This window comes from Lepidochelys kempii, chromosome 1, assembly GCF_965140285.1.
Source record: "Lepidochelys kempii isolate rLepKem1 chromosome 1, rLepKem1.hap1, whole genome shotgun sequence".
NCBI classification, from domain to species: Eukaryota; Metazoa; Chordata; order Testudines; family Cheloniidae; genus Lepidochelys; species Lepidochelys kempii.
Genome location: NC_136380.1, coordinates 244,411,785 through 244,436,590, shown reverse-complemented (window position 1 = coordinate 244,436,590; position 24,806 = coordinate 244,411,785). Strand labels below are relative to the sequence as shown.

Here is a 24,806-nt window from a genome sequence, read left to right as displayed (position 1 = left end):
CATTGTATGTAGGGTCCACTCTCTTACATACCATTACCTTCCAAAAGTCCCACGTTGTTCCAGTTGGTATTGCTGTTGCTTCTACCAAAGGTTGGACATTCTCAGAAATGCTGGCATTTCCTGGTGAGCATGCAGTAGTCACTGCTTTTGCTGGTACTGTAGAACCTCAGTTACGAACACCAAAGTTACAAACTGACCGGTCAGCCATACACCTCATTTGGAACCACAAGTATGCAATCAGCAGCAGAGACCAAAAAAAAAAAGTGTACAGTACTGTGTTAAACATAAACTACTGAAAAAAAGGGGAAATTTTAAAAAGAGAGATTTGACAAGGTCAGGAAACTGTTTCTGTGCTCGTTTCATTTAAATTAAGATGGTTAAAAGAAGCATTTTTCTTCTGCGTAATAAAGTTTCAAAGCTGTATTAAGTCAGTGTTCAGTTGTAAATATTTGAAAGACCCACAGTAACGTTTTGTTCAGAGTTATGAACGTTCCCAAAGTATTAGTAACTGAGGATCTACTGTACTGTCACTTCTGGTGACCATTCTTGTTGGATGACTCAACAAGTAGAAATAATTGAAATTTTTCTTAATCTCTACATTTTTCACAACAATTTTCATTCCACAGTTTTTGAACAGAAAATTATTTTTTTTGTTCAAAAATTTTCCTCCACCCACCAACACCTCCTTTTTCCATTTTGCCACTGAAACAGAGAAAACCAAGAACCAAATGTTTGAGGAGGGCAGGGGGTGTTGGAATCAAAATCAGCACATTTTGGGGAAAATGAAAAGATTTCACAAACATTTCTGATTTTGAAGAAAAAGGCCTTTTCTATAAGCAAATATTCATTCAAAAAATGTTGACCAGCTTTACAAATAAGCAGCCCATACGGACACTTTCATGTCTAATTATATTTTGAAATATTGTTTCTACTTTCTTCCCACAGTTCAGGTTGCTATAATTTATTTTTGTTTGGCTTGTGGGTATATTGGATGCTTTTCTTGTTTAATTGCATTTAAACCACTACAGGATATATGGCTGGCACTTGGACTAAGCAAGGCTTTATTTCTCCAAGAATGTTAATGGAATAGCAACTCAGATCACTACTTCACAGATATAACACTTCATCAGTAACTCAACAGTTGTCTGTTTCCAGTCCTAGCTGGACATGTAATCTACTGTGGTTGACTTTCATTATTTAGCCTTCAAGGGCCCATAAAATAAGGCTGCTTAGAAACTCAATACAATAATATGCACAAATGTACTTTGTAGTTAACAAGGTCTTGTCAGTCCATTTATTTAATACTATCGTCAAAAATTGCAAAGTACAAATATTTAAATCATCCATCTTTTTTTTAAATTGGTTTATCTTTTGTGTAAAATGTAATAGGAATATGTGCAATGCCTTTGGATCTCACTTTTTAGCCTATTACAGTGGGCACAGTGTAGAACCCATATGTGCATGCAGGGATACCTTTACAACTAAATTTGGTAGAAACAAGTGCAATTTATTTTTTTAAAACCGGACTGGATTGAATTGCTATGAAACTGCGGGACAAATAGTACTGGCTGGAGTGGAGTATAATGAGGACAAGCATTTTGCGAACTTCAGCCACATATCTCTGCCAATCTGTCTCACGCCAGATAGGCAACATTCTTTCTAATGCTTGGTCTCTGCAGAAAAGAGGCTGCCAGTTATACAAAGTTATGTGTTCATGTGGAAAAATGTTTGCTAAAATGAATCCAAGCTCCTCTATCTGTGATCTTCCCGTAAATGGTTTGGTGTCCTCAGAGAATGCCCTGCAGAAGGTATTTTTTGTCAAGGTCCAAATTTCTTGGTCAAGGTATAGTCAACGTCCACACTCCAGAGAAATATTTTTCACACCACAATAACAATGATGCTAATAACAAAATAAAAAGATTTTGGGGTCTGACCAAAAGCATCTGGCAGGCCAGATTCGACCCGGGGGCTGCCTATTGAATTCCCCCTGCCCTATAGACTGTTACTAAATCCCCAAACCAGAAAATATACTTTTTGATTTGTATGATTTCAAAATTGAGTGGTAAGCTTTTGCGGGGCTAGATATGCAGGCTCCTTCATGTCTGTCGTGCTTTTAAATGTCAGAATTCAAACTCAGATTCGCTAAGGTGCAAAACTTCCTTGATGATCCACTGGCTTTTCTCCCTCTAGTATAGTCCAAGAATCAGTCTGAGATCATGAACAATAATTTTTTTATTCACCCATCTGTGAAATAATATGCAGATTCAAAATGGTGTAAAGGAAGATTTCAAAAAGATCTTACTCACTTTAGACAATATTGGATGATTTGTGGCTTTGCTTCTCTGACAATAGATGAGACTGAACTGTGGTCAAAACAGGATTAAGTGTAATTATTTTTAGGGTTTTTTTAAATGTAACCCAGATTTTTAATTATTCTTTTTTGATGTAGGTATTGTCTTTACCATATATTATCTATTTAGGTGATTTATATAGAGGATGGCTTTGTAAATAAAATCAACTAAAGCGAGTTCTAATCTTTTACCTGTCATTGCAGATTCTAGTTTATAATTTTTAAAAGTTACCCTGTCATAATGAAACTATGATTAACTGTGATGAAAGAACTGGTACACTTTTAAATCTGAGAACTTGGGGATTTGTGTGTATGTGAGAGAGAGTGAAAGAGATAAACAGTTGTTGGAAATGTATTGTTTGGTTCTTCGTGCCAAAACTAACAGCATAAGTAGAATTGACTCGAAGTGCTGCTGATAAAAGGCCAATGTTTGGATTGTTTTGTTTCAGTGTAACATTAGTGCAGGGCTGTATTTTATTGTAAATACAGAAAAGCTGCAGTGAAAAGATATGATCTCTTTACCAAGAAAGAATAATTGTTACAATTCTGTTGGCAATCTGGGAAGAGAATAAGCCATTACTGAGACTCCGTTAAAAATAGCACAGTACTTCCAAACAAGAAAAGAGAGAGGAAACTTGTTACCATTTATTTTTGTATTTAGATATTGCTGTGGAGTGTCCATGGGCTGCTTTATTTAACCTGATAGAAACAGGGGATCTAGGCACACATTAGATTAGAATGTCAGATTAGGATTTTTTCCAGAGAGGAAATAACTTTTCCTGATGGGTTTAACATTATTGGCATTCATTTAACTACTTTTGAAATGACTTGTAGGTGGGTATTATTTTGATAAAGGAAATGCTTGTGGAAAACAGGCAGGCCCTCCATTTTAAACAATACAAGTGAATGTGGGGCCACTACTACTTTTGTTGGTCATTTTTGGCAATCATATCTGGAGCCAAACAATCTGATTTCACCCTCCCTCCCCTGCATGTAAATCTGATGACCTCCTTTGATGAGGTAATGTTTCAATTGACTTAAACATTGTTCAGGAGAATTCACACAAACTTTTCTGCTTTTCACATTGGATTTTTTTTAAATAAACAAATGAATATTACTATTTTATCAGTGCTGAGTGGACACGGCTATGGCATCCGTTGGATTACTGTGTCCAGTTTTGGACTCCCCAGTTGGGGAAAGATGTGGACAAATTGGAGAAAGTCCAGAGAAGAGCAACAAAAATGATTAAAGGTCCAGAAAACATGACCTATGAGGAAAGATTGAAAAAAATGGGTTTGGTTAGTCTGGAGAAGAGACAACATGATATCACGACATAACAGTCTTCAAGTACATAAAAGGTTGTTATAAAGAGGAGGGTGATAAATTGTTCTCCTTAACCACTGAGACAAGAACAGGACAAGAAGCAATAGGCTTAAATTGCAGCAAGGAGATTTAGGTTAGACCTTAGGAAAAACTTCCTGACTGTAAGAGTAGGTAAGCACTGAAACGAATTACCAGGGGAGGTTGTGGAATCTGACACTGAAGGCTTTTAAGAACAGGTTAGACAAACACTTTTCAGGGATGGTCTAGATGATACTTAGTCCTGCGTCAGTGCAGGGAACTGGACTAGATGGCGTATTGAGGTTCCTTCCTGTCCTACATTTCTATGATTCTATGAAATGCACTGGCTACTGTACAGATGTATTTGTACAGTGCCTAGCACAATGGGGCCTCAATCTTGGCTAGGGCCCACGATTGTTAACTGTAATACTAATAGCCATAATAATAATATAGAAAGACATAGTCCTGCCCTGCAGAGCTTACCATCTACAAGGACAGAGGAGGAGGGAAGGGGATACAATAGACAAATTAATGCTCATCTACCTCTCTAGTTAACCATTGCTTGTTGGTTTGTTTGTGGCTACTATTTTATTGTTACTTGTTTTCAATTCCTGCCTGGTTTTTGGTTTTTTAATGATACCTGTTGCCAACTTTGAATTGTTAAGTAAACTTTAACTCTTGCCTATTAAGCCTTGTGAAGTTCACTTTACAGACACCTCCCTCTTACTGTTTGCCCGGGAAATCCAACCTACCTGCTCCTCTCTCCACCCTGCCCAGCCACATAAGAGATTCAGACTTAGTGGCAAGGCAATGGGTTGAAATTCTCTGTGCCAGAGATGAGCTTCATACAGAGGTCCAATGTGTGGACTGGAATATGCAGAGTTTGCAGGTCAGGATTAATGCACACTGATGGAAAGTGCATTCCCACTTAATGGGGGAAGCTTGTAGAATAACCATTGTGGTTAGGCATTTAAAAATAGTCTATTTACGAACAGCTAGCCTAGTCTCCTCCTTTATGTAAACATTTGGGAGTATATTTTCTGGTCACGCACAGTGCTACCATTACTGTGAATGGAATTTATGTAGGTGCCACTACTGTGAGACAACTCTCCAACTAAATATTTATAAACAAGATAAATAGTACTGAAAATGTCTGGGCTTACTGCATTTGTTTTTTGTTGCTTTTCATAAAGGCCACAAAGTACTGTGACTGAATCAAGCCATTGGATCATATTCTGCCCTATTTTATGCACAGGTAACCCCAAGGACTTAAAAGTAAGTAGTCGGCATTTGGTAAATAATGATTTTGGTATTTTTCCTATCCCGATCTCAGATCCAAACAGGTAAAGCTTTTTTTAAAAAAAGCATATGGAGAAACTTGTGATTGTTTCAGCATGGGGGGAATCCCCCCCTCAACAGTCTGAAATGGCATAATAAAGCTACCAAAATCAGTGGCTGTGAAGGCTTCATTGTGTTTAGAGTTAGCCTCCCGGTGCACAGTGTAAGAGAGGAAAGATATCGTGGTATAAATAGGAAATAATACATTAAACCTCTAATAGCACTTAACCATTCAGGATATGAATTGAGTGCCACAAAAGAATGGGAGGGAAAAAAATCTGTCCTATTTCAACAGTCTGATTATTTCTATGGACAAATAAATGGTGCTGTGCGGGCAGCACTTCTCTTGCATGCAGAACCATTTTCGGTAGGGACTGAGTGACTAGTAACACATTCCATCAATAAATACGTCTAGCAAAGGAAGGCTCCTTAATAACCCAATCCATGGGTAGGAGAGGGAGTGTGTGCACACGTGCACATCAGGAGCTGCTAGAAACCGCAGGGGGCAGATGAGGCCATGCAGGTCTCCTGCCCTACCAAATCAGGGAGCCCCATGAGAGAAAAGAATCTCTGGCTTCCTCCACAGATTGAGCATAGCTATTTGCTGACAGCAGAGGAATGTAGAGACTTGGGGCTCCTGAGTTCAATTCCAGGTGCTGGAGGGGAGTGGGCTCCAGTGGTTATAGGCCCTTCTTCCCTTGTCTCTGTCCATCTCTGTTCCTGCCCTCCTCCTCCTATCGACCCCACCCTTCCTGGCTCCCTGCTGCTCCTCTCCTACACCGCACCCCCTGGACCCTGCTTCCCACTCGCTCCTCCAGCTCCTGACCCCTCCCTCCTCTTTTTAGTTCCAAAACACCCCGCCCCATCCTCTGGCTCCAGACCCAAGTTGGAGCATGCTTGCTGCACAAGAACTCTTTGGAGGATTTATCTGCTAGACTCTAAGTCTCTACTGAGCATGTGTGAACTGAGATTTTGTCAGAGGCTTGTAACTTGACCAAAGTTAGGTGAATTTTTTTGGGAACACTCAAAGGCACATCCATGATGCCTGGGCAACCTCCCTGCCAAATTTCAAGTCTGCTCCAAAAACTGGAGATACTGGAGTGGGCTTGGCCAAATGGTTCCAAGAATTATTTTAGCATAGGCAAACCAATGTATTTTTCCCAAATCTGTTCTTGGAAATGGCTTAATAGTTTTAGCTGAAACATTAAAAAAAATCTAAAATAAAAATTTAGTTAGAGACAGACATCCAACATGGAAAAATTTCAGCCCAAATGATCAAAGTTTGACAAAGTTATAAGCAACTGGAAACCGGGACTATTTATGGAAAATGTCAGACAGCCGTAACTATAGGCATCACTACCTGCGCCACCTATAAAACACACATTTTAAGAGCCCTTAATTGTCCTGTGACAAGGGATCACCAGTTCTAAATGGATACTAGTAGATTTCCTCTCTTCAGTGGAGTATAAGTGTCTGCATGGTGGGGGGTTATTTTTCCTCTTAACTATGCTCCTTCTTGTCTGCTCATCATGTCTATGAAATGTCTGGTATGAAGGGAACGTCTTATTCATTCTCCACACATCTTTGGCTTATCTCTCTCTCTCTCTCCCCCCTTCAAATATCCTTTCTTCCCGTTCTTCCATGCATACCCTGAGGGCCTTTGCAAGAAATGAAATTTATACAAAATATCATAGAATGGCCATGGATAGAGGGGGAAAGTCGCCATGTGGCAATGCAGTTTGTTTTCAGACCTCATGAGAGGGATGTTTTGGATGTCTATTTGTTTTAGCAACTGAGCTCTAGTTTGAACCTGTGTTATGTGAGTAGCTGGAGGAGAGCGAGTATGTGCAGTGCTGAAGAGCAGCCTACTGGTCAGGACATTTCCAGGTGATTTAGGCACTGGTAGCTCGATTTCCAGAGGTTCTGAAAACCCCAAATCTCTCAGATGCCATTAGGAATTAGATGTGCTCAGTATCTTTTTATATCAGGATATGTTTAGTTTTCATGTTTTTTTTTAACTTTGCAAATAAGCCTCTCAACATCTAATATTAATAGAAATATTTTCAAGAATGAAAAACAAATCAATGATAAGTTTTCAAACTTTAAAAGGTTCTCTTTCAATATTGACATTCCAAAGATTGCATTAGTGAATGAGTCTGCAGTAAAAGTTAAACAGAAATTGTAACGGACAAGTTTCATATTGCAAGCTGAGTTAAGATTCAATCTTGAAAGGGCCTGATTTTCAGAAAGTGCTGAGCACCCACCATCTAAAAATCAGGGCTCTTTAAGGTGTCTCAGCCTGAGGACCCCAGAACCAAGGCACTCAGAATCACTATTAACTTCTGAAAATTGAGTGCTAGCTGTTAGTAAGACAACGGCATAAAAATAATTGTGAATTTTTTTAAAGCTGACCATGTCCCTTTAAATTGCCAACAACGACTTTTCTGTGTACCTGCCTCTGTGTGTGTGGGGGTGATGATTGGGGTTTAACAGTCTCCGGAGAGGTAAGGGAGCTGGGATACAACACATGTGCTGCAAGGAATGTCAAGTCTAAAGAGGAAAGCAGGAGACCTTTCTTTTCCCCCTCATTACGTTTGTAGCTGTGATTGATATTTTATTTCCCGGCACTGACAGGTATTTTAAGTGAGTTGAAAACCTGCAGGCATCTGGAATATATTTGTTTATTTTTCAGCTTCACCCTGTGTCTGTGTTTGGTTCTTGTTTTCTCACTGGAATGTCATTGACAGCTTGTCCCACAATGTCTCTCTTCATACAGGAAAAATAAGCCTGACTAGGGTGCAAAGATACTACTTGAATACAAAATTCAGTTGGCTGGGCAGATTATGATGAAGATGTGAGTAGGTAGAAAAGGAGACAATTTTTTTTTACTGAAGGAATATTGACCATCCCCACAAGAGAACTGCATTTTCAAAGGATGGCTTTGTCACTGGATATAAGCTTCCCACCCATTTCCTAATAATGCTCTTATTTTGCTCTTTGGTATATGTGGGTTTTCATAGTGTTGTGATTGTTTTGCCTCCCCCGCAACTGGGCTAGAGGGGGCTTGGTTTGACAGAGAGGCTGTGGGAATGGAAATGGAAAACTGTGTTCTTCTGGAGATGGAGTCTCCTCTCTCCAGCTCTAGAAGAATAAGACACTAAAGGGGGGGCGTGTGTGTATTTAGCAATGTGATCTCACCTCATTCCTTCTGGGATCCCTGATGTTAAAGTATTTTTTTTAATGTTTTAACTGTTTGTTGTATTTCTGTAGTGCCCAAGGTGATTGGGTGGAGGGTGGAGAGGAGGAGAGAAGGAGTTGCTGTTTTATACAGAAAAGAATTACTTTACGGATTGGGGCTGATCCTCAGCTGGTGTCAATTGTCATAGTGTCACGACAACTTGGGATGCCTCAAATGTTAAAAGAAAAGAAAAAAGAGGTCTGTTCCTTAGAGAACTTTGTTTTGATTAACACACAGTCCATCTGGTACCAGGAATTTTTACGTTGCTGTAAACTGCATGGTTTTGAGTTTTACTAGGCTACCTACCTGCTGTCCTCAGTTATAAAATCTCTGAATTCTGTGATAATGTAATTGATTTCAGGATGAGCTGTACTTTTCAGGAAATCAAAGCTGCCAAATATCTGTCTTGGCCTCTGTTCGAAGTGGGTAAGAGAAATCCTTGCGTTATTAAGCATTTTTGGATTTATTGTGTCTTTGTGTTGCTTCAGGGAGTATTCCTCTCAGGCTTTTAAAAGACAGCAAGTAGCCAGTTACATAGTGGATTTTGCTTTGTGGGAGAGTTGGCATGAAGGCAAGTTGAAACCTCTGTCCAAATGTTCTTTTTTCACACTTGGTTAGCAGAAATGGCAATCTGGATTTCCTGCTCCAATTTGCTCTATTCATTAAAATCAGTGAGATCCACATCTTGAAATGTTTACTGTATTATTATGATGAGGCACTAATATTTTGTGAGATCATTCTTTTTGTTGCACAGAGCTACTGGTAATATACAGTTTTCTTCTTCTCTGTGTCCCACCCTGACTCCAGTATGGGGTGTGCATGAGCACTAGGAATCTGTGTTCTTGTGCATATGCGGATGGAGCTGATGATGTGGAGTGATCCTTCTGAACGGAGAGGTGTCTTAGGGTATGTCTACACTGCAGTTAAAAACCCACAGCTGGCATGTGCCCGCTGTCTCGGGCTCGCGGAGCTGTTTAACTGTGGTGTAGCTGTTCAGGGTCAGGCTGGAGCCCAGGCTCTTGGACCTTGTGAGGTGGACAAATCCCACAGGTCAGGTTGCAACCCAAGCCGGAACATCTACACCCCAGTTAAGCAGCCTCTTAGCCACAGCCTCAAAAGCCTAAGTCAACTGGCATAGGCTAGCCGTGGGTGTCTAATTGCAGTACAGACATACTCTTAGATGTTTGACAGGGCTGTGTGGCTAGCAAATGAATAGAATTCTGATCTGTGACTGACTCGGTATAAAAGGCAGTTGTTTTTATAAAGGTACAAAACAATGAAATCTTGCAAAAGTGCAAAACAATTACATTTATTATTTTAAATATCCTGGTTAGCTTACCAAATAAGAATCATTAGCAACTTACAAACCAAACAAGCAAGCTGCACTAGAAAAACAAACCTGATCCAGGTTGTGTCTCTAAGCTGCAATTTTACCTTGTGTATTTTGGAAGCTGTGCATGACTGCTATTTAGAAAACTTACTTTTCCTGCTTGATCTGCAGCTCTGTGGAATTTGCGACAGGAACAGTGAATTGTCCTTTGCTCACATTGGCCACAAGTAAGATGTCTTCCTAGTTAGTCTTTCTGAGACCAGTAATACCACCCATAAGACATCCAGAATACACCAGGGTTCTGGCAAAACAGCATTTTGATGAGCTAAGTTACCCATATCGTTACCCATGGGTTGGTATTTCATATATGCCACTTCTCTAGCTTGGATGGCCAGGAGAGCTGGATCAACAAGCAGAGTATGATGTTATTATCTTTCATGGTTTTCCTCGTAGATTTCATAGCACAAGCCCTTTTTAAGTCAGAAAAACATATTTCGTAATGGAATCTGCATGAAAAGAAAATTTGACAGATGTTAACCAAGTGTAAGCAGGCTATTATAATGGGAAGTGTTAGGCAACCTTAACAGTAGGCTGCGCTACAAGCCCCGTCTATAATAATGTAAACAAAATACAACCAACCACTTCTGTTGCTTACTAAAAGTCATAAGAGGTTTGAATTTCATGAGACATTCCAACTGGCACAAAAGTCCAGGGCCTGATCCAAACCCTGTTGAAGTCACTTGGAGTCTTTCCCTTGGCTTCAGTGGGCCTTGAATCAGGGCCATAGTGAAAACTTGAAGGCCAGTCTGACCTTTCATGAAGTATAAAACCTGAAGACTAGTCTGAGTTTCCTTGTTCTGGGAAGTTGGGGCCTGATTAAAATCAGTGGGAGTTCAGAAAACTTTTCACCTTGCAGGATTGGGGTCTTGAAGACCAGTCTGACATTTAAGTCACCTCCTACTCTTAAATGTCAACATTTATAAATAAGTAGACGACAAGGGACTGAGGTTATCCAGCTTTCTCTACAGTACATAGTTTGGGTTACTATGTTTTAGGAACGATGCTTACAGAAGGTTTTTTAAAGAGATTGCATTTTTTAGAGTATATCCAGCTGCACTCTCTTTTCTTTTTGTTGTTAACCTGTAATTCCTTCTCATATAGGTTTTGGTTCTGCTGCTTTTGTCAGCAGTGAAAGCTTTTCTTCATATTTCAAAGGTGCCTAGCATCACTAACTTCCTGCTATCGAAAAGTTGAACAAAAAGCCACAAATTAAGAATCTCTCTTTCTTGAGGAAGTGTTGTGACCTCATTTTTGCTGTGACTTGAAGGGCTAAAGGTAGTTAGACGATCCTGTGTATTGAGAGATTTCGAGAGGAAATCAAAAATAAATTTCTATACTAGATGTTTGCAGGAAAAAGCATGACTCTTTCCTTGCATGGAGTGCTCACTTGAATACAAGCACTGTAAACTGTTTCATAATCTTCGTAGATTGTACAAACTGATTTTTTTTATTCCTTATTTTTAACACTTTCCAAAAAGCTGAAAGATAATGTTTCTTCTGTTTTCTCTAAGTTAAAAACATTCTTCACCTCCTAAATACTTATCCCCCTCAACTGTCTTCTCCAATGTTTTACTTGTTTTTCTTCCTCAGAAAAACGAAAAGTTTGTAGGGTCCTATATAAGCATATTTAGTATTTAGTTACTTTAGTGCCATAGTGAGGGTCATTAATTATTTTAAAATGCATATTAGAATTTGGAGAACATTTTACTGTATTAGAATAATTTTGAGAGATCAAGTTTTTGAGCTTTATAAGGCTTGACCTCAAGCCTTTAATTTTACCTGCCTGTGGAGCAGGGAGGGTTTCTACAGACAAAGGGCATCCTGTAGAATCCTAGAGTATCAGGGTTGGAAGGGACCTCAGGAGGTCATCTAGTCCAACTCCCTGCTCAAAGCAGGACCAATCCCCACTAAATCATCCCAGCCAGGGCTTTGTCAAGCCTGACCTTAAAAACCTCTAAGAAAGGAGATTCCACCACCTCTCCAGGTAACTCATTCTAGTGCTTCACCACCTGTGCATTTGACTCACTTCAATTAATAATCATAACAAGCTAGTCAAGTGACTTGTAATAGAAATGGAGTATGTGAACTCTACTTAAAAAGAGAGATGTTTTAAAGAAGCTCAATTCTTACAGACTATGCCTCCTTCTCTAGTTTTTGAGCACATAATTGGGTTAAGGAGCTTCTGAGTTTTAACCATGGCCTGATAGTGACTTCTTCCTTGCTGGGCAAGTCATACATGGAGATTTGTGAGCATTAAGTAGTTGATGGTTGTAAATAGAGCTGGTTGGGGAAACAATTGTGATAATTTCTGCAATTTTTTTCATTTGAAATTTTGTTAAAATTTAGAAATAAAATGTTGACTAATTCTAATTAGAAAATGCTTTGAAAATGCAAAATGATACAAATGCTTATCGTTATAGCTTTATTGTTAACACATTGATAGACATAGGATGGTTAGAGCATTGTGCCAGTGATTTTTCAGTGTGAAAAACAAGCTACTTTCTACTAAGTATTAAAGCAAGTATTTGTTAATTTGCATTTCAGCTACCTGACTGCAAGTAACAACCAGAATTTCTTGTATACTGCAAGGCCATTTTTGAAGAGGGCTGCTTTAGTAATAAGTTATGTAAGTATGAGTGATTTTAAAAATGTGGTGTTGTACACCTAAATAATATTAACATTAATGTTGCTGAATAGTATCACCAACAAAACTAGAAAGCTGAAATTGCAGCTGAAATTCTATTTTAAGTGGTTGACTAGGTGGTGTTAACTAACAGTTAATCATGAAAGATAGTCCAATAAAATTTCAGCTGGACAGTTAGTTAAAATTCTCTTTTAGTTTACATAGGTCGTCATTTAAAAATCAACATTTGCAAATATCCCACAGTTGATCCTTTTCTAAATAGTGGGGAAATTTACAGTGTAAAATATACCACTGTGGCTTAATTGGAAAATACTGACTTTTCAATGGTAATCACTGCAAGTGTAAAGAATGAACCCCATCTCCAGAAAGAAGGTGACCATGCTGCTCCAGCTAGCAGGACAGGCAGTAAGGAGAAATCAAAAGCTTGCTAATTTTAAAGCATAACTTCCCTGTTGCCCCCTACATGCCAGATTCTGTTTCCCTTACCTGGAACAGTAGCTAATGACACAAGTAATCCCCTTGAAACCAGCTCAAAAATAAATCTGTGGAACTCGTGCAGAGTGAGGTATTACTCAGCATGAGAAAAGGTATTGACACATTCATACTCACAAACATTGTCTGTTTTGAGAAGGCTTGATATCCCATACAGTCCATGGCAGTAGTACACACTTACACTGTGGCGGGACACTATGACAGAAAAGGGTAGAAAATTATCCAGATAAATATTTGTGAAATTCCTTTTATGTATATTCATAACGTGGTTTGTTTTTTAGTGGATGTTCAAGGATTAACATCCTGCTATGCCACTGATGCTAATAGGAATTGATTCCATAACTGCCCTGGAAATTAATTTGATATCAAGCCCTAGTTTGTGTTGATTTCTCTGCAGTGTTTGCTAAATCTTAAAGAGCCATCTAAAAAAATATAAATAAAAAAAATTTGAGTCTTCATTTTAAAGATTTGGATTTCCATGTATGGTATAATATTGCTCAAAAGGAGGTAACCATTTCAATAGATGTTGTTCTTCTCTGAAGGTGATTCTTGTTTTATATTTCCGTTTCTGGATAATGGGAGGTTCCATGCCAATGTTTTCAGAACAGGACAATCCAGCTTCATTCTCACCTTACTTACTTACAAGGTACAGTACCAATAACTGCACAAACTTATTAACTACATGTAGTTTTCTTGAACTAAAATGTTTTAGTCAGGGAACGAACAGATCTTTGTTTTGTTGGTTAACTTCTACACTTAACTGTATTTCCTTATTGCTCTCCCAAGACTAGAAAACAATTGGCATTATTTGAATCACTGAAGCATGCAACAATGCCTGTGGTATTATGGTGTTATTGTTTGTTGTTGTTGTTTATGCTTTTTTGTTGAAACCAACAAGCTTATCTTTATAAGGGCAAGGTTTGTCGCCTAGTGGTTTGAGCATAGCAGTGGGAGTCCAGGTATCCCAGCTCTGATGCTAACTTTTTCCTGTGATGTGGGGAAAATCACTTGACCTTTTTGTCTCAGATGGAGATTCTGTAAAATGGAAAAAATGATACTTAAAAATCCCTCTGGAGTGCTAATGAGCAGTTAGCACTTTGACGATATAAGGCAAGATAGGGGTCTCAGGTATTCTTTTTGCTCTTACAAAGATATATCTCTAGCTGGGCCTGGCTGCTAGGGATTAATTAAAAGTAATGGTCTGACACTTGCAATTTATGTTAGCAGAAGGTTTTGTTTTTTATCATCAGATTCATTGGTGAAATAGCATAAAGAAGCTGATATTGGAGCAATGATGTTTCATTGCCCTCATAGTCAAACCAAGGCTGGGGTGTTGTCACTTTCCACAACCTAAGTTGGACTAAGTCAGTACTTGGATTTGAGGTCACACTGGAGCTTCCGGAAGTATTGTTATGATGCAGAAAATGACCTTCTTCCCTCTGAGTCAGACCAAACCAGTATTTTAGGATGATGATGGGGAGCTTTTTTATATTCAGGGGCTTTGCTTTAATTGATAAAACAAAGAATATGCTTGGCTTGATAATGCAAGAAGGATCATAGTTGTGGGGATGTTGTTTTGAAGAGAGGATGTGAAAGTAATTGAAAAGTTTTTGTTCCAATGTCCCCGTTGATTCCAAATGAAAGGAGTAGCAGTCCTGTTTGATACCATTTTTCTGGAATGCTGATTTGTTGTTTTTAAAGACTAAAGCTCAAACACAGCTGAGACTAGCAGACTGAGATTGAGACACTGTTGTTCAACATCTGGAGCAAAATTGAACTGGATCTCATTTGAGAAACTACTCTAATAACGTGCCAACAGCTTCCTATTACTAGCAATACTAAAATTGCTTCCAGGGAACATGCTAGCTAATCTGGAAAGCTCTAAATTGTTACATATGATGCATGTTTAGAATTTACATTAAAGTGTCTAATAATAACATATTTCTTAAATCATAGTATAAAAGACTTAGCTGTTTGTTCCTCTATTTAACATGTTTATCCTAAGAGTAAGGTTATATAATATAAACCAACCCAGTATGACTTGTTATTTATTATTCTGTAACTGAAAATGTTTTATTATATTTGCAATTAACATTTTACATTGTCTGCAATGACTGGGGTAGCTTTTAAAAGAAAAACTAAATTATTTGGTATAAGAGTGAATATTTCCCTGATAATAGCACAGGGTTTTTTTTAGTGGCATGCTTCTGAAAGGCAACTAATTGATATCACTGCAGACTGAGCTCCTCTTTATCTGAAGGACAGGTGTGGTACAGAGAGCAGGCCGACCTTCCCTGTGTTGTCCCATTGATATGTGTGAGCCCTGACTTGAAGTAACTATCTTTAGAAGGAAAGAAGAGTTCATTGTCCAGTGCCCATTCTGTTCTTAGCCTGTGCTATAGCTGCCAACAAGGGTACCAGCTATAAACATGTTTTGTTTGTAGAGCTGGACAAGAACCAGAATTTCATTCCCACAGAAAATTTTGTGTTTCAGATCCCCTCCCCCCCATTCCAAATCAGAAATACACAGTTTTTTGTGGGATGAAAATTTTTGAAAGTTTAGAAGAACCAAAATGGAATTTTCTTGAAAATTTCTGGATTGGCAAACTGGCTGCCCAGCTGGACAGCCTATCAGTCAGGAGCCCAGAGAGCCAGCCAGCCTGCCTGCCTGCCTGATTTCCACCTAAAGTTTTGTTGCAATCAACACATTCTTATGGAACATTTCAATATTTGAATCAGTGTTTTCCAATGGAAAATTTTTGTTCAGCTCTAGATTTTTGTAATGTGATCCACTGTGAGCTGGACATGGACCATAAACTAATTCACCAGAGCCTAATATTTATTGTGTGACTGGTATGGCTTTCCCAGTCTTCAACAACACAAGCATGTGCATTAACCTCAGTAAAACTATATATTTCCACATTTCTTAACTGTCGGAAGTAGATGTATTCTATAATTGTGACAATGTGAAATCTTTTTAAAGTGAATCAGTTGTTTGTTCAACCTCCTAATAAAGTTTCTGCAATTCTGTTGCATGTGCAGGGATACAAACGAGTAGCTCAAAGGTCAGAGTGCGGGCATGTGTATGTGGTAATCTACAGTGCCCCAGCTTGGTGCTCACTAACTTGCCATGTGGAGCCTGCTATAGGGCAGGGAAAGTCCCGGAGTGCAGCTTGCCATACTGCACTTTGAAGCACTGTTACTCTAAGCCACACTCTGGGTCTTTCACTGCACTGTATCACTGTCCACTTGGGACATTACGGCACAGAAAGCCGGTACATAGTAGGTTCTCACCCTGGCTTGCCACTTAGTAACTTGCCGTGTAGACAAGTCCTATGAATGCTTTAATGGACAGACCCTGCTGGACAGTACTGTCTTCCAGTGTCACCAAAAGAATTTAAACTTTCAGTGAGATCTGCAGCATACTCCATTGTGATGGCCTGTGCCTCTAACAATGACCTCCAGTAGAGGTAATGCTAGAATGGCAGAATAGGCCTGTTACGTGATTGATTCCATCTTTCAGCCAAGGCAGAAAATAAAAGGTACAGGAAATCCTACTCTTCTTGAAGACTCACTAGAGATGGGAAATGGGACCTCCTGTATCCCACACAAGGAATCCCGGTCTAATGAACCACTGGTTATAAAATTCATAAACTTGAGTTGAAGTCGCTGCAAGTTGCTGTCACAAGTTTTGCTATGGATAAGCAACTGCAGCACAATGTAACTTCAACCAAGCCTCTGTGACATGCTTAATGGGGTTAGGATGAAATGGAGGAAAGATGTAATAGTTATAAAGGGATTGAGCGATACAAAGCTTGATGTAAACTTTTTACTGAAGTGCAGTTAGAGTCTTAGCAGGGCATTCAGCAGTAGGCTTGGCATGCTTCAGACATTCTGCACAACGTTTCTTTATTCTGCTGTTCTTGAGGGAAAATATTTGAGTCCTCTGAATAATGATGAGTACATATTGTATTACGAACACCTTGTTAAGACTGAGGAAAAATATTCAATGTACAGTATGTCTCACAGATAGTGTAAGAGACAGATAACAGCAGCAACCTTACCAATAAGTTCCAAATAAAAATATTTAAAAAAATAAGTTTCTCTCCAAGTGTAATTGTATAGTAACCATTGCAGGCATTGGCTGTGTGACAGCCATAAATCCATCTATTGCAGCCATGAATGAGCCCTAACTGTGTCTTTTAATTTGCTTTACAATATGACTGCTTTGGTAGATAGCATTTTTTATGTGGTCAAACTACTTTTTTTTCCGTAGTTTGGCTTTTGTGTGTGTGTTAAGTGTTTCAATCAGATATGTGAGAATTCAACACAGTGGAAATTCAGAAACCCGAAGAAACACTCATCCACCAAAGTTTACTTCTTTTACACTTCATTTGGATTTATGTTTGTTTTCTAAGTGACGCATTTAATTATGACTGTTGAGGCTTCAAAGGGAATAGAGCTATTGAGCTCAAGGAGCAAACGTCTGCTGTGGAAGCAGATCGCTGCGCCAGCTAGGTTTGTCTGGCAAGGCAAGGGAAGTCAGAGGCAACAACCCCTATGGGATTTGCACTAGACCCTAGGCTAGTAAAGCAATATTAAAACCAACCTCTGCAATATACCAGCCCATTAATTAGCCATCCAGAGCATTCTGACTCTTGGCCACACTTTCTGAGTTTAGGAGCTCTTGCTGCTTTCTCAGTGTGTTTCATTTAATCTGCATTTCAGTATAATATGTACAATAGACTTTTTATTTCAGTGTTCACTTTTGGGTAAGGCAGGAAAATGCAGAGACAGCAAGAAGTCCTGGCTCACTAACATGGGGACCCCCTCAGTCCATATATTAAATTTTAAAATATGTTTTCATTTAAAAAAGGAGGGGGTGGGACCCTCATGGTAAAATGACAAAGCACAAGTCTCTCTCCTGAAGTGTGAACCTGCCTACTCCAGGCCAAAGAGTTGAACATGTCTCTTACTTAATCTTATATGGTTTAATGAGCAAACCCTGATAAATGTTGCTATCCTGAAATATTGGTTGTTAACCGGCATTTATAATGGGGCTGTGGAGCCAATTACAAACCCTGCTTGTGAAACAGAATATCCTGTGAATGCAAATACCTGGACACCCAAAGATAGCTTTGGGAAAAGAGGCACAGCTTAAACATTAGCATCAGACATTTATTCCTCTCAGCCATGTGTTTCATTTTTAAAATCCATTGCCAACACAGGGCTGGAGAAAGTAGCTTGACCCCTTGAGGCAAATAGCCAGTATCTTTTTTTTTTTTTTTTTTTTTGTATTCATTCCACTTTCTGTTGGCACTGGATAGGTAAAGATAAGGCTGTTTTCTCTGGGGTCCCATGGCCTTTTTAGACCATTTAAAAATGTCTATCTCGACTGATTTCCAAGAGATCTATGTTTTTAACTTCCTGGGGAGTAGTAATCCATATGTCAGTCATTGCCCAGGGGACTCACCATTTCCCCCCTACTGTAAACCTTGGTTGAAGCCCTGGTGTGTAGCCATCAATCTGTTAGATTGGCTTAGGGTGCCCCTTGGAATCCATTGCTACCATTTTTTAGCTAGGAAAATGGATCACATTTGAACACAAAACTCTCAGGGATTTATAGGTTTGGGGAGAACAAGATCAGCCCCAGGGTTTTGCATATTGCAACATTATCAGGATGATCCCCAAGAGCTCAGGTTTTATTGGAAGATCAGTCTCGTTTGAATGTCTGATTTGAATGTGCCTCATTCTTAAAAATCTGATATTTTCAACTAGTTAGCAGCAAAGTTTAGGAGGAGACTCAGAAACAGACCTACTAGATTAATGAATAGAAAGATCAGTACAGTTTATACAGCATCCTCCTCCACAGTTGTACCTTGTAGTAGAAGGTACATCTTACTATTCAGCAAGCTGCAGCTGCTTGTATAGCTCTGTATTTCTGTACTCTGTGTACCCAGCACTGTATTGATAGGCAGCTTTTCTTCTAGTTGCCACAGCTCTGTGATGATGAAAGGGATTATATGGAGCCATTATATTTTTTGCAGTTGAGAGGGCTTTTTCCCCTCCATTAATGTTTATGCTGACATTTGGATCTTGTCTCCTACTGATGATGTGAAATCGGACTTTGTGAGACCGATCTATCATTTTATTTATTTAAACAAATGTGATTTTACTCTATGAACACAGAATGTACTGGGCAGAGAAAGAACGTATTATTTTATGATTATTATAAGAAAATGGTATAGGTTGACAAGATACAAGTAAATTCCTGCAGAAGATATGACTGGACTGATAAGCTGCTTGAGATATGTGCCCTAGAGGATATGCAAATAAATATAACTCAAATACAATACCTTAAATAACATCACCAGGTTATAATTGCAGCAGCATGTGTTTTACAACAGTGTCATGAAGTGGCTCATCATCCACACTTGATTTAGAGCTTTGCAAACGGTGGAAAGAGCCTAGAGATGAAATGAGTTCTGCTGTTAATATGTGAGTGAGAAACTCTTCTCCTAATAAAGGACATAAATGAATTCTTGTCACCATTAGAAAGAACTAAAACCCCCTTGCGTACCAGGTAAAGCGCCTGGGTTATTTAAACAAGGGAGTGATGAGCTAAAGGGTTCTACATCCATAGTGGCCAGGATGGTGTTATCAGGAAAATCACCGATGGATTGTAGTTTCCTCAGGAAGTCAGTGGTGTCTCGAAGGTAGCTGGGAGTGCTGGTAGCGTAGGGCCTGAGGAGGGAGTCTCCATAGCCAGACAATCCTGCTGTCAGGGTGCCAATGCCTGAGATGATGGGGCGCCCAGGATTTCCAGGTTTATGGGTCTTGGGTAGTAGATAGAATATCCCAGGTTGGGGTTCCAGGGGTATGTCTGTGTGGATTTGTTCTTGTGCTTTTTCAGGGAGTTTCTTGAGCAAATGCTGTAGTTGCTTTTGGTAACTCTCAGTGGGATCAGAGGGTAATGGCTTGTAGAAAGTGGTGCTGGAGAGCTGCCGAGCAGCCTCTTGTTCATATTCTGACCTATTCATGATGACAACAGCACCTCCTTTGTCAGCCTTTTTGATTATGATGTCAGAGTTGTTTCTGAGGCTGTGGATGACATTGTGTTCTGCACGGCTGAGGTTATGGGGCAAGTGATGCTGCTTTTCCACAATTTCAGCCCGTGCACGTTGGTGGAAGCACTCTATATAGAAGTCCAGTCTGCTGTTTCGACCTTCAGGAGGAGTCCACCTAGAATCCTTCTTTTTGTAGTGTTGGTAGGGAGGTCTCTGTGGATTAGTATGTTGTTCAGAGGTATGTTGGAAATATTCCTTGAGTCGGAGACGTCGAAAATAGGATTCCAGGTCACCACAGAACTGTATCATGTTCGTGGGGGTGGAGGGGCAGAAGGAGAGGCCCATCGGTGATCTTCCCGATAACACCATCCTGGCCACTATGGATGTAGAAGCCCTCTACACCAACATTCCACACAAAGATGGACTACAAGCCGTCAAGAACACTATCCCCGATAATGTCACGGCTAACCTGGTGGCTGAACTTTGTGACTGTGTCCTTACCCATAACTATTTTACATTTGGGGACAATGTATACCTTCAGATCAGCGGCACTGCTATGGGTACCCGCATGGCCCCACAGTATGCCAACATTTTTATGGCTGATTTAGAACAACGCTTCCTCAGCTCTTGTCCCCTAACGCCCCTACTCTACTTATGCTATATTGATGACATCTTCATCATCTGGACCCATGGAAAAGAAGCCCTTGAGGAATTCCACCATGATTTCAACAATTTCCATCCCACCATCAACCTCAGCCTGGTCCAGTCCACACAAGAGATCCACTTCCTGGACACTACAGTGCTAATAAACAATGGTCATATAAACACCAGCCTATACCGGAAACCTACTGACCGCTATTCCTACCTACATGCCTCCAGCTTTCACCCTGACCACACCACACGATCCATCGTCTACAGCCAAGCTCTGCGATACAACCGCATTTGCTCCAACCCCTCAGACAGAGACAGACACCTACAAGATCTCTATCAAGCATTCTTACAAATGCAATACCCACCTGCGGAAGTGAAGAAACAGACTGATAGAGCCAGAAGAGTTCCCAGAAGTCACCTACTACAGGACAGGCCTAACAAAGAAAATAACAGAACGCCACTAGCCGTCACCTTCAGCCCCCAACTAAAACCCCTCCAACGCATTATTAACCTATACAACCTATCCTGAAGGATGACCCAACACTCTCACAAATCTTGGGAGAAGGCCAGTCCTTGCCTACAGACAGCCCCCCAACCTGAAGCAAATACTCACCAGCAACCACATACCACACACAACAGAACCACTAACCCAGGAACCTATCCTTGCAACAAAGCCCGTTGCCAACTGTGCCCACGTATCTATTCAGGGGACACCATCACAGGGCCTAATAACATCAGCCACACTATCAGAGGCTCGTTCACCTGCACATCCACCAATGTGATATATGCCATCATGTGCCAGCAATGCCCCTCTGCCATGTACATTGGTCAAACTGGACAGTCTCTACATAAAAGAATAAATGGGCACAAATCAGATGTCAAGAATTATAACATTCATAAACCAGTCGGAGAACACTTCAATCTCTCTGATCACGTGATTACAGACATGAAAGTCGCTATTTTACAACAAAAAAACTTCAAAGCCAGACTCCAGCGAGAAACTGCTGAATTGGAATTCATTTGCAAATTGGAGACAATTAACTTAGGCTTGAATAGAGACTGGGAGTGGCTTAGTCATTATGCAAGGTAGCCTATTTCCCCTTGTTTTTTCCTACCCCCCCCCCAAACTTTCTTGTTAAACCCTGGATTTGTGCTGGAAATGGCCCACCTTGATTATCATACACAATATAAGGAGAGTGGTCACTTTGGACAAGCTATTACCAGCAGGAGAGTGAGTTTGTGTGTGGGGACGGGGACGGGCGGGTGAGAAAACCTGGATTTGTGCTGGAAATGGCCCAACTTGATTATCATACACATTGTAAGGAGAGTGATCACTTTAGATAAGCTATTATCAGCAGGAGAGTGGGGTGGGAGGAGGTATTTTTTCATGCTTTTTGTGTGTATATAATAAGATCTTCTACACTTTCCACAGTATGCATCCGATGAAGTGAGCTGTAGCTCACGAAAGCTTATGCTCAAATAAATTGGTTAGTCTCTAAGGTGCCACAAGTACTCCTTTTCTTCTATTCCTAGGCTCCCAGGCCCAACATCTTCTGGCAGCCATAACAAAAGTAACCCAGAGGATTAAATTGTGCCACTTAACAATGTTCCAGTTTGTTACACCATCCCTTTGGGGGCTAGAGTGGGGGAATAGGCTGCATAATCCTTTGTGACAAAAAGAAGGCGGGTCATGCTCTATCTTCTTCCCATACCATTTGCAGGGGTTGCCTGGAGGGGGCAGTCCTTGCACTTTCCAACGACAGTCATGGAGATCATCCCTGGCCTTCATGCACTGCCTGTAATAGCGGGCGAGGCTGTAGGGATGGAGACACCTACAGTCAGAAACAAGCCTGAGTGAACTTCACAGAGGAATCAAGTCAGAGGGGGAGAAATTAACAAAATTTACAAACCGAACAAATCCTGAGCCTAGCCTAGGGTTGCCAACTGTCTAATCACACAGACCCAAATACTCTTGCCCTGCCCTGCCCCGTCCCGCCCCTCCTCCGAGGCCCCGCCACGCTCCATCCCTCCTCCCTCAGACACTCGCTGTCCCCCACCCTCACTCACTTTCACTGGGCTGGGGCAGGGGGTTGGGGTGCAGGAGGGGGTGCAGGCTCCGGGAGGGGGCTGGGGCAGGAAGGGATTGGGGTGGAGAGGGGGTGAGAAGTGCGGGCTCTGGGAGGGAATTTGGGTGCAGGAGGGGGCTCTGGGCTGGGGTTGGGGTGAAGGACAGGGTGCGAGCTCTGGGAAGGAGTTTGGGTACAGGAGGGGGCTCTGGGCTGGGACAGGGGGTTGGGGTGCAGGAAGGGGTGCGAACTCTGGGAGGGAGTTTGGATGCAGGAGAGGGCTCAGGGCTGGGGCAGAGTGATGGGATGCGGGCTCCAGGAGGGGGCTCAGGGCTGGGGTAGGGGATTGGAGTGGGGAGAGGGTGAGAAGTGCGGGCTCTGGGAGGGAGTTTGGGTGCAGGAGGGGGCTTTGGGCTGGGGTTGGGATGAAGGAGGGGGTGTGGGCTCTGGGAAGGAGTTTGGGTGCAGGAGGGGGCTCTGGGCTGGGGCAGGGGGTTGGGGTGCCGGAGGGGGTTTGGGATGCTGGCTGTGGGAGGGGACTCAGGGCTGGGACAGAGGGTTTGGGGTGCTGGCTCTGGCCGGGCAGTACTTACCTCAGAGCAGGGAGCCTGCCTTAGCCCTGCTGCGCTGTCGGACTTTTAGCGGCCTAAAATCTCCCGGTTTGGCTTCAGTAGCCTCCGGGAAATAAAGTCCAATTCCAGGAGACTTCTGGAGAAACCGAGAGGATTGGCAACCCTAGCCTAACCCCGTGGGTGTTGTTTGGTATCCTCCTGCATCTGTAGGGGAGAGAAGAGCATTCAAGTGCAGCAGGCTCTTAGCAGAGAAGGCCTTCTCAGGATTTAGTGTTGCCAACTCTCACAATTCTATTATCTCTCACAATATTTGGTGTTTTTCTTAAAGCCACACTCCTGGCACATGTGACTAGGCAAGGAGATCAGCCTTCTCTTTAAAAAAAAAAAAGAAAAAAGAAAAAAAAGAAAAAAAAGGAAGTCATTGTTGCAAAGAAAAGCCTGAAAACCTGAACCCTTGAGTTTCAAAAACCAGTCCAAAAAGCAAATTATACACACCCACCCAGACATGATTTTTTTTAGCAGACTCAGTGATTTCTGTATGGTTGGGGTTGGCAATAGTGAGACTGTGACTTTTCCATTCTAAATCATTTTCAGTTACTGCCTGGGGCAACAGACAATTCTTCAAGTATTTGTGCCCTATATTGTTTGAGTTTAAACAGTGGCCTAACATAACACTCTTTGCACTAACGGCAACCAGTTCAGATAGCAGAATCATGCTCCTGTTTTCTGCAACAGATGCAATAAATGATGTGCCAAATAAAGCACATGACATTAAATCTAGCCTTAGGGGATTTGAAAGTATGGGTCACCATGACGGCGTCTAAGAGCTAAAGAAAGCTTGCAACTTCTGAATATTTCAGAGACTGTGGGACTGGGAAAACCACATTTGACAATTGCTGAAACTTGTATTTCCATGTTCAATGTGCAATTAAAAATTGATCTCCACTGCAATGCAAACCCAGTTAACTGGCTTTGTGAGGGTGGGAGGGACATGTCAATTGACAGTACGTGATGCCAATTAGGAGGCTAATTCCTCCAGTTGTCTCCTCACCATGACAAGTTAGCCTATGTTATCTGGGCTGAAATGCAGCAGGTCTGACAGAGAGAAATGTTTTAAGCACTGTACTTTTTCCCCCTCTTGAAATTCCAGCAGAAATGAGTAGTAATACAGGGGCGATGATTAATTTAAAATGTAATTTATTGTCAGACAACTAATTAAAAGGAAATATTTTAGTTGCTGACTATAGCTAGGCCCCTAAAATGTAACTAGTGCTTGGAATAATTCCAGGAGGTTTCATTTCTGTTTAAAATTGCAAATTATTTCTATCCTATGTCAGGTTTTGAAATAATGTTTTTGAAAGGTTATGCCTGCACTGAACTTTTTTCTTTATTCAAACATGCTAGGTAAGAGATGTAGTGCTGGATTTACAGGCAATCACATGGGTGCCTGAATGTGGCTCCTCCCTTCCCCCATCTATTTAAATAATGGAAGCAAAAAATCTAAGAAAATTTAGTCAGTTCAAGAGATTTATATTTTATCTAAAACCTGTAGCATATTTAGTCCCTCCCTTCCAATACAATGTGCAGGGGTGCAGGTTCATACATTGTAAAAATTTATTTCACATCACAGAGAACCCTACACCATTCCCTTCTATCT

The 24,806-nt window shown here is 40.8% G+C and overlaps 1 protein-coding gene across 5 annotated transcripts in view; it reads left to right on the top strand.

Annotated features, from left to right (window-relative positions):
* The window catches only part of TMTC1 (transmembrane O-mannosyltransferase targeting cadherins 1), a 181,346-nt gene that overhangs the window by 46,402 nt on the left and 110,138 nt on the right, over positions 1–24,806 (top strand). For all 5 annotated transcript variants that reach the window (XM_073321270.2, XM_073321261.2, XM_073321264.2 and 2 more), the window contains 2 exons: positions 12,202–12,283; positions 13,336–13,439. In XM_073321270.2, coding sequence (XP_073177371.1) covers positions 12,202–12,283; positions 13,336–13,439 — 186 coding nt within the window. The remainder of the gene's footprint in view (positions 1–12,201; positions 12,284–13,335; positions 13,440–24,806) is intronic.